This window comes from Dendropsophus ebraccatus, chromosome 2, assembly GCF_027789765.1.
Source record: "Dendropsophus ebraccatus isolate aDenEbr1 chromosome 2, aDenEbr1.pat, whole genome shotgun sequence".
Classification (NCBI taxonomy): Eukaryota; Metazoa; Chordata; class Amphibia; order Anura; family Hylidae; genus Dendropsophus; species Dendropsophus ebraccatus.
In genome coordinates, this window is record NC_091455.1 from 171,180,676 (window position 1) to 171,191,944 (window position 11,269).

The window sequence follows — 11,269 nt, forward strand, 5'->3', positions numbered from 1 at the left end:
ATCGTTTGTCATTAATCTGCGAAAACAAAAAATTTGCTTTGCCTAATAGGATCCTGAGAGTGAACTAAGCGTGTGATCAAAGAAATTCCAAGCAGAAATTGCCCAATGGAACGGGCCCGATCACCGCAAGTGCCCACATTATCCTCACCTCCCAGCACAGTGCTTTCAACGTTTCATTTCCTACATATATAAGATTTCTGCACTAGGAGGAACAACTCCTTCCTGAGCCTAAAATATGAGAAAAGCATTTAATGTGATATTGGTCCCATTACCCTTTTTATCTCTTTATTTGTGCAGCTTAATCCTGGAGAACTGTGTTCCTTTTTTACCAAATGTATTTCATTTATTTCATACTGAAAATAGTCCATGGATTACAAAAACTTCCATATGAGCAACAGAGACGCCAAAAATAGCACGACTGTCAGTAAAACAGGGGACTTTGGAAGTTATATTTTGGTAATGGCCTGCACAGAAGAACCCTTTAATCCAGATGATGTTACCTTAGATTATTGTCTCTTTCATAGCATCTTCCATATAGGGCTGCTGTCACTAATCCCAATTTCAGTCCTTTTTTATTCATATAACAATTCTGATCCGCCCAACCCCAGTGGTCAGGTAATTGTAAAGTAACTCCTGAAGTCACTATCATGGGGAATATATATTTGGTACTAAATCTGCCCCATAGCTGGAAGGTCATGGTTCCGGAGGCATCTGTCACTTCTTGACCACAAGTTTCCATATCTAGACCACCGCATTTTACTAATGCACAAATCTGAAGGTAATATGTTCCATGTACTGTGTGCAGTCCATCAAATACCCCAAGGGCATAGAGCTCATTGGTCACATGGTGGTCCCTGTAGGTGAGGTAACAGCACAGTGTGCCAGCACATATATGTACTTTCCCATCCTTGTCTTTTAGAGGGATAAAAGTAAAGTTGTCATACATCATCTTGGCATAAAATAAACTTTCCTGCTGATGTTCTCTTGTTTCTACACAATGTTCCGTTTTGTCGATCTGATCACAGATCTGCGCACTATTGAAGAAATGGTTGCCTCCAAGTGAGTCGTCATGCTCAAGTGAAACCTTTTTGTCATTTTCTGGATACATTTCTTCTGATGGGTTTACTGGAACCTTGGCTACAATGAGCTGACTTTGTTCAGTGTCCATATCATAATGATAGGAGGAGTTTGCGGGACTGAATATACCACTTCCAGTCATTCCCAAGGATCTATGGTGGATGTTTGCAGCCAAGATGTTCACACTGAACCTAGAAGAAAAAGCTCTTTGAATCTGAATTGAAGAAAGAAGAGGCAACTGATTCATCCAAGCTGTGGGATACAGGAGATGCTTCACATTATGCTCTTCAATGAGACTCACTACTGGCTCATAGAATAAAATATCAAAGCAAGTAAAGAGTCCAAACCTGCCAAAGCGTGTATCAAACATGGCATACTGGACATCTGGGGGGGCATCAAAGCCAAATTCAAAATATAAATTAAGTTTGAAATAACTGGCAACCAGCGCCCCCGTGTCACTGAACACAACATCCGTGTTAAACTGGTATCTTCCATCCGGTGGGCACTGAGAGTCCAAGGGATCAAAAGGTCTCTTTGTTCCTAGATTTGCAACAAGGAACATTGAACTTTTTGATGCCATGCAACTAAGCCTCTGTAGGACCTGAGGGTAATAAAGAAGATCTTTAAAAACATTAAACATGGCATTTCTTTCCTGGTAATGCAAACCATATAATTCCATTGCTATCTAGTAGAGATGAGCGAATCTGGTTCAGGTTCGAGTCCATCCGAACCCGAACGATCGGCATTTGATTAGTGGCGGCTGCTGAAGTTGGATAAAGCTGTAAGGTTGTCTGGAAAACATGGATACAGCCAATGACTATATACATGTTTTCCACATAGCCTTAGGGCTTTATCCAACTTCAGCAGCCACTGCTAATCAAATGCCGAAAGTTCGGGTTCAGATGGACTCGAGCATGCTCCAGGTTCGCTCATCTCTAGGTATGAAGGTATGTATCTAGGTATGAAAAGACTCCTGGTCTATAACATAGTTGCTTTTAACAATAAGTATTTTAATGGACTGAACTAGAAAGCAATAAGTATAGTGTTTTCATTAAAAGGGGTTGGCCACTTTATAGTAAAATAGTTCAGTGTACAGTATTAGTAAGTGTACTCACTGTATATACTGCTAGCAGTTCACTGTGTACCTCATAGAGCTAAAATGAGACTCTGCTCCTCCAGGCTGGGCTGCCCTGCTCTATGGCATGTCTGTCCATAAGATGGCCGACATGGAGGAGCATGTGACCATGCTCCGCCCCCAGTGTCCTCCCTAGGCATATACAGGCTCATCGTTGGACACTCAGGGGCGGGGCATGGTCACATGCTCCTCCATGTGACACACCTTATGGACAGACTCACCAAAGAGCAGGGCAGCCCATCCTGGAGGAGGGGAGTCTTATTTTAGCTCTATGAGGTACACAGGGAGCTGCTGTCAGTAAGTGCAGTGAGTACACTTACTAATACGGTACACTGGACAATATTACTATTAAGTAGCCAACCCCTTTAAATTAAAAGGGGGTTTTGGAGCAACATTTTATGATGCCCTATGCTCATAAATATCAGATTGGTGCAGTGCATGGGCAACCATGATGATCAGCTGTTTGCCAGAGGTGTGACACCGGCATACACAGTGAAACACAGATGGAGACAGACAGCTCCGTATATAGTGGTCTTCCTGGGTTGCTGCAGCTTGGCTCCTACTAAAGATAATGAGAGCTGAGCTGCAGTATCTCAGCATGGCAACTACACAATGAACAACGCTTCCATCTATGTTTTCACTGTTTATGCTGATGCAGAGACTCAGGCTGATCGGCAGAGATGTCAGATGTTGACATCCAAACAAGAATAGGGCATCAATAAAATCTGCCCATAAACCCCTTTTAAGGAACTACCCAATCATCAATTCCCTAATTTTGTTATTAAAATTACCTTTTATGAGCAGAGGCCATATCACAATAACCAATGTCTGCCGTGCCATAGGCAAACTGCAAGCTCTGGTTTATAGCTACCTGTACTCTGCTGATGGGTTCACAAGGTGACAGTAAAGAATCTTGATAAACCATCACTTCCCTGCTCTAATATGAGATGCTTCTTGCAGCAATTATAATAGAGATTTAATAGGGGATTACTAGGTAAACATGCCATAAAAGAAAGTCTGCAATTCTTTCCTGCACAGTAGAATGATATAATATTATATAACGTAATATAAAAAATACTGTCCCCAGTTATTAGGTAATGTAGGAATAAAATAACAAATCAGGATTATTTTCGATAGTTAGGGGAAGCTCAGGAGAACCTCTTGATGTAAGAGTTTGTCTGACAGATCACTTTCTTTTATCTGCACTTAGACAAAACCAAGAACATAAGCGCAGCATCCAATTAAACATACTGCGCCTGTAAAGTGTTCAGTCCCTTTGATGTCACTAATGACTAATATTAGACAAGCACGTTATCACTGAATCAAAGCTTCAGAACTCTGTTTACGGCCTATACAATTTCTGCCTTTTATCTTCATTGTTACATACCTGGAAACATAGAGGAGAGCTCATACTCAGTTTCCTTATACAAACAAGATCTATCCCTCGCGGTGAATGATATGACGAAGGATCTAAGAACATTGACCATGTGATGCGCTTGTATTTACCCTGATGCAGATTGTATATGTATATATATATGCCATGTTGTGTTTGTGCTATGTTTGTCAGGGTCAGGTAGTGACAAAGTCACATTTTGGTCTATACACAAATTGTCTGCATACAGTGGTGCTACGGGTATAGGAAACAGTCCAGCATTATGACAATTAAAGGAATCCCAACACTCACCAAGTATTTTATAATGCAGTGAAGTCGTTTGTTGCATATCCAATAGCACAGAGAACAGGACGCGTTTTGACTTAATGTCTTTTTCAATCGTACTGTTCTCTGTACTATTGGATACATAAAGAACAACAAGCCTCCTTCCACCGCTTTTTCTCAATGTGAACATACCTTGGCAAAGTACTTGGTGAGTGCCGGGATTTCTTTATTCAACTATTTTTGTGACCAGTGTAGTTCCCAGCTGCCAGACACCTAGTTTTAAGATGTTATACAATGTCTATTTCTCATAACAAATTCCCTGGGGACTGTTATCTTCTTATTGGTTACCTATGTCTGTAAATATTACAAAGTACTAGAGATGAGTGAACCTGGAGCATGCTCGAGTGGATCCGAAACCCGAACTTTCGGCATTTGATTAGCGGTGGCTGCTGAACTTGGATAAAGCCCTAAGGCTATGTGGAAATCATGGATATAGTCATTGGCTGTATCCATGTTTTCCAGACAACCTTAGAGCTTTATCCAAGTTCAGCAGCCCCAGCTAATCAAATGCCGAACGTTCGGGTTCGGATCGCTCATCTCTACAAAGTGCTCAATGTCTTAAAGTTCCATTTTAAAGTTATAATTTTCCACTTGCTTCTGCAAAGTCATCCCTATTGTTTACACTGCTGAACATCTGAATGTGGGTGAGACTATGGTGTAAATGACAGTTCTGTTCTGAAACTACAATACTATATTGTGCTTGTGGATATCTCCAACAGAAAAAGATGGAAAAAAGACTTGAGTAAGGGGAAAATTTGCAGATCGATATGGTGTGTCCTATGGCGAAAACAGAGCAGACCATGCATATGATAAATGTGGTCCAGACCGCTAATTCTGTTGTCTGAAGCAAGGACAGTGAAATATCTAGAGAGATCTCTCATGCTTGCTATGTGTTTTTTTTAAGAAAAAGGGAAGCATCATGGGATATAAATATAACATAGTTATTGTGTGCAAGGACCAGTTGTCTGTATTTAAACATTATTATTATTATTATTATTATTATTATTCTGTTATAATACTATTATTAACAAGCTCTAACCTCAGTGTCCAGAAACCTGTCTGGCTCCAGACATGGATTCCATGGTAGCAAATTCGGTGAAGGAAGATAATCCAGGTATGGGTAGATGGATGCCCTGCTGTAGTTAAAACCATGGATTCCATCTTCAGGGAAGACAATAATTTCGGCACCCTGTTATGAAAGAAACTGGAATTAAAGGGATATTCCAGAGATTTTTTTCCAACTCAACTGGTGTCAGAAAGTAATAAAGATTTGTAAGTTACTTCTATTCAAAAATCTCAAGCCTTCCAGTACTTATCAGCTACTGTATGTTCTGCAGAAAGGGATGTATTCTTTCCAGTCTGGCACAGTGCTCTCTGCTGCCACCTCTGTTCATGACAGGAACTGTCCAGCGCAGGAGAGGTTTTCTATGGGGATATGGATTTGCTACTGCTGGGAGATATAAGTCATGCTTTTTTGGGGCATCCAAACAAAGATCTGCCATGCGTATACCTGATGGCCAAGAACCAGCATCCAGGTACACTACCTGGGATCTATGCTGATTTTAGTCTTTCATTTTACACATGAAATACAAATAAACGAGAATATATTTTTTCCCATTTCTGTATTCTGGCTCTGTATACTATGTCAGACTGTGAAAAAAATAAAATGCTAAAAATACTTCTTCTCTGGATCAGATTGGTCTTTATAGCACTGCTTCTACTGATGACAAACATTTAACATTTTCCTTGGACTCGTAGCACGGATTACAATATGCTTACATGAAGGATCCAAGAAAATATTTTTGTAAATATAAAATGTTAGTATAGTGAGCCAAGAGGGAAGAAGGGTTTCACAACAGCAGTTGGTGAAGTCATTTAAACAAAGGTAAAGAGCAAAGCGGGTGAATGATGTAAGTATCAGCTCATACAGCATACGGTAATACAAGGGCTGGTATAACATAACAGGTTACTTACTCTTTTAGCAGCCGCGATGACCTGCTGCTCATAAATATCTAGGTTTTTGGACATGAACTCCAAGGCAAATGTTCGATTAGTCAAAGCTGTGGAGTTGGGGTTTAGTATAGCGTGGTGCTCATACACAGCGGCAGTGTAGTAGTGTACTGCGTAGACAACCTGGACCATATAACAGTAGTAGAAACCCTGAATTACCACTTTAATGGCCATTAAGAATTAATACCTAAAACAATAAAAAAATAAAAAGTCATATTTATCAGCAGGTAAATAACCATCAAGAATAAGTAGTAACGTTGCTTTTTGCTTATTGTAAATTTATCCATAGTCTTGATGACGCTGGCGCACTGCATTGGGATGTTAAAGTCTACAGTGCACCAGTATTAATATAAGTCTTATATGCATTTTAACAATATATATGTACAATTTATACAAGTACTATATATAGTTCTATAGTTATGATATGGTTTTTATGTTGGGGGACAAAGGGAGGTTCTTTCAGCCTGACTTCATCTGAATACAGTTATAAAACTGAGACATTTTTAGGGGACGTTATCTCTGTAATATGGTGACAAATTGCACAGATTAAGGATATCCTCACACTTCGTAAAACTACAGCCGTTGTTGCCCGCCGTAGTTTTTGTGCAGTGGAACACAGCCTATTAAGCAATGGCATCCCGGCCGGAGCGTACACACCTGTCAGTTCACGCAGTGAAGCGAGCGACTCCCGCCACTTGCTTTACTGTGTGCTATGGTAAGCTCTGATGCAGGCACACGCTGATGCGCCCGCATCAGAGCTCTGCGGACGGAAAGATCATCCGGCCGGTACTTAAGTTAGATAAAGTGTGATAAAGTGTGGGAACATACAGTGACCTGGTACCCACAATCTTCCCCCCCCCCCCAAACTGCTTGTAGATTTGGATAGCTGCTTTTAATCCAAGATCTATCCTGGGGTCTGTTCAGCAGGTGATGCAGTTATTGCCCAAAAAAACTACTTTTAAATTTGCAGCCCTGAGTCAAATTGGCGTGGCCTAGAGTGTCTATGCCTAAGGCTTGCACCGCCTCTCTGTCCCTCCTCCTTTCCCTCTTCACCATTAGGAACACCCCTGGGCAGCAATTCTCCTATTCATCACCTGTCTGAACACTGCACAGGTGCCTTAACGATCCAAAACATGTGCAGTGTTCACACAGGTGATGAATAGGAGAAATCCTGCCTTGGGCATTCCTTATGGTGAGGAGGGCAGGGAGGAGGGATGGAGAGGCAGTGTAAGCCTAGAGCACAGACACTCTAGGCCATGCCAATTTTACACAGGGCTGCAAGTTTAAAAGTTGTTTTGTAGGACAATAACTGCATCACCTGCCAAACGGACCCCAGGACAGATCTTGGATTAAAAGCAGCTATCCAATGGTACAAGCGTTTGTTTGTTTGTTTGTTTGTTTTTTTTGGGGGGGGGGCAGATTGTGGGTCCACAGTCACTTTAATCCATGAAAAACCAGACTTCAGGGTATCCACAAATGGGGACCCCCTGAGCCTTTGTATAGCTTCTTACATGCAACTCTGCTGTGTGCTAGAGACCTTGGGCTGTATTCATATCTGTCATTTTAGCTGTATGGACATGCATCTAATCGAGCTTACTTGCTGTAACTTCCTCCCCAACTAATGGAAAAGTTTCTGGTTTCTAAAATTCTATGACCTCAAGAAACATTTTCTGCTCATGGAACAAACTAAGTAGGTACCTTTAAGTTACCGTTATTATAGAATTATTAGACTTATTTTTGTAATCTTGTAATTCAAAAGTCTACTATGCCCATTACCTGAAAAATGTCAGCATGGTCTCGAGAAAAACACTACTATCATTATATAATCCAACTTGTCCATTTGGTTATTAAGTCTTCTTGCATCCTTTACTACAGGAGGCTGCCAATCTCCATCTTGCATGTAAACTGGAGGCTTCTTAGTTACTTACAAAACTAAAAGCGACTTTACCACTGCCAATTGTGACACCATTTTGGAAAGTAAAACTAACAGTTAGAAAGAGCCTTGTGAGACCTGAGTACAAGTTCTATGTGAGTGCCCTTGTCCACATGTCATACTTTTTCAGTGTTCATTCTTGTCCATATAGAATTCTGGAAACGTATTTGTATGTGATGCTTATTAATGAATAAAGAATATTGTACAACTGTGACCTCACTGTGCATTGTATGGGGGGCACTGCTATCAGGCTCCATGGCTATGTAATGCCTTAGATATGACCCATGTAAAAAAATAAACTGTCCCCCAAAATCTAATAACTAGTTTATGCCACCATTGGCAGTAACAGCTGCAACCAAACACTTGTGATAACTTGTGATGAGTATTTTAGAGTGTTGTTTACAAATTCTGGCCCATTTTTTATTTTTACACAAACCATTTAAAGAAGCATCCCACATTTTTTTTTTATATATCTTGCGCTGGCACATACACTTACTATTGACCATCGTTGTCCTGACCCTACGGCACTGCTCAAATCTCACAGGCGGTGACGTCACGGCTCTCCTGACCCCTCTTTCTCAGCTAAAGGCCAGTGGGCAAAGCTGAAGCTGTACCACGGGTCACCAATCATCAATCAAGTATATGCGCCAGCATGCAGCAGAAGGAGGGATAACAGAAAAGTGGAATGCTACATATATTTTGCAAGAAGAGCTCACAGTTATTCAAAATTGTAACTTGGTTTAAGAGATTCGCTTTGGTTTAAGAGCTCCCTTGTACTGGGTGGGGGAGGGGCATGGCCTGCACAGGGTGGTCTACAGCCCTGTACTTTGACCCTGGAAGACTCCTTCACCTTCCAAATCCTAGCAGATCAACTTCAGGCTGGGGCTTACATCTGGGGACAGGACTGTGGAGGTAATCTCTTCATAGCTGTAACCCCTCTCTCCGCGGACAGAGAGCGCTGCATTTAAGTTCCCACATCTGCCCTGCTCATTCCTTCATGCTCCCTGAAGTCTGTTTACCATCCTCTCCATTCCTGCTATAATGTACCTGCACTTACACTCAGCAATACACACTGCTGCAATAATGTGCCTGCACTCACACACAGCTATACACACTGCAGCTATAATGTGCCTGTGCTTACACTCAGCAATTCACTCAGCAAGTTTCTGTCACTGTCCTCCTGCACAGCTCTGTGATTCTCACTTTTTGATTGGTCCATGCTGAACACACACACCTCCCACATTGCTGTCATGTGACCACACAGACCTCTGGCAGCAGCCCTGCTTCTCTATTCTAGCCTGTTGTACTATGCTGCTGCATTATGGGTATCTGCACCTCCATTCTGTACCTACAAACTACTGCTGTTTTTTCAGGTTTATACACCTACTATACATTATACTCCACATGCTGATTGCTATACTGTACAGTAACTTATAATATCACATTTTCAACTGTTTCTCATTGTTTGTTTCATCTGTTCTATATGTTATTCAGAATAAAAAAAATCATTATTTATAATTGTCTGCATTTCTGTGATTTCTTATGGGAAAATTTGCTTTGGTTAAAGAGTGGATTTGGACAGTCCCAGAAAGTTCTCTGTCAGGTTTTTCATTAATGTTTCCCTCAATAATGACAAGTCATGCAGGTCCTGCAGAAGCAAAGCAGTGCCAGACCATCACTCTAACACCACGTTTGAGTGTTATTGTTATGATGGTATTCTGTCTACTCCTATAAGCCTGTTTGGGGCAGTTGTCATACAACTATCTCACAGCTAATCCATTGCCAGGCATAATGAGGTTAGTTTATCTGATGTTAGGTTACACTTCAGGGAAAGATCAAGGCAAAAGATTGTAGTATGTTTCATGTTCATAATATTCTGTTCTATTCCTGATTGCCATCATCCATTTGTTTCTATTCTTGGTATCAGCTGATTGTTAATACAAGCTTTGTGTGTTTTTCTTGTAAGTGCCTGATTGTCATAACTGTAAGTCCTAGGGCCGTGTTGATGAAACTGTGGTAAGTATGTCAGAGGGGGCACCAAGAACCCTCTCTGTGGGCACGCTTGCCAGAAGGGGCACCAGGAACCCTCTCTGTGGGCACGCTTGCCAGAGGGGGCACAGGGAACCCTCTCTGTGGGCACACTTGCCAGAGGGGGCACCAAGAACCCTCTCTGTGGGCATGCTTGCCAGAATGGGCACCAACAACCCTCTCTTTGGGCACACTTGCCAGAGGGGGCACCAGGAACCTTCTCTGTGGGCACAATTGCCAGAGGAGGCACCAAGAACCCTCTCTGTGGGCACGTGTGCCATCAATTGCTCATTCTCACTGTGCAAATCAATGAGAGGATGTTGAGAATCCCTCTAGGTCTGAGCTAATTTATACTATCCATACACTTGATGTATCACAGTATAAGGACCATATTACTATTTATATGATTATATAGGCGTTTAATACATATTTTATAATTCTTTTATAGTTTATATATGCTTTTGTACCACATTTTTTGATTTATTGCACTATATGGGGCCCCCCGGGGCTTATGCATTTGTACATTTTATGCTTTTAATAGGTTTATGAGTATTTTACCCTGAAAGTGACAGATACCATAAGTTTAAGATGACACCTTTTATTATATTTTATTACATTATATAACACTTAATAAATGATCAGATTTTACTTTGAGGACTGGAAAGTTAGGTACAGCTCTATGGACTGCCCTGCAGCCTATGGTTGTATACATGTTCTCCAGGACTCCCTAGGGCTGCATCCAACTTTGTTAGCCACCTTGTACTCAAGCCATTTAGTCAATATTTTTTTTCTTTTTTCTAGGAAAACCTACTGAGCATAGATCCCCCCATAGGCTTAAAAAACGTAAACACACACAATATACCATACCTACAACATGCTGCATTTTGAAAATACATCATGAATTTTTTATCTAACTAATTATAAAAAGAGGGGGGACCCTACTCACTTGAGAAAAAAAGTGGGGCCCCTCCTCTTTACCAGCCAGCAGCAGACTAGCAATAAAAAGCAGTAAAATAAATTCTAAAAATACCCTCAGGGAGACAAGCCACCCTCTACACACACTAAGGGCCTTATTACACAGGACGATTATTGTTCAAAAAATCGTTAGATCGTTCGGTTTTGAACGATAATAGTTATGTGTAATAGCTGGCAATGATTAAACGACCAACAAGAAATCGTTGATCATTTGACAGAATCTGGATCTATTTTTATTGTTTATTGTTCACAAATCGTTCGAACATCGTTCAGTGTAATAATGTGTCGTTCGCTTGTTCCCTAGTCTATCAGCCAGGAAAGGACGAGTGCAAGAACGACCGCAAGTAACAATCATCGTCCTGTGTAATAGGGTGACAGATGACATTAGTGATGA

At 41.1% G+C, this 11,269-nt stretch overlaps 1 protein-coding gene across 1 annotated transcript in view; it reads right to left on the reverse strand.

Moving 5' to 3' along the window:
* Positions 1 to 234: 234 nt before the first annotated feature.
* BTD (biotinidase) overlaps positions 235 to 11,269 on the reverse strand; it is a 29,071-nt gene continuing 18,036 nt past the window's right edge. Inside the window, exons 2-4 of the mRNA XM_069960431.1 lie at positions 5,904 to 6,126; positions 4,969 to 5,118; positions 235 to 1,678 (exon numbers count right to left, since the gene is read on the reverse strand). Of these exons, the coding sequence (XP_069816532.1) occupies positions 497 to 1,678; positions 4,969 to 5,118; positions 5,904 to 6,113 (1,542 nt within the window). The 5' untranslated portion in view covers positions 6,114 to 6,126 and the 3' untranslated portion in view covers positions 235 to 496. The remainder of the gene's footprint in view (positions 1,679 to 4,968; positions 5,119 to 5,903; positions 6,127 to 11,269) is intronic.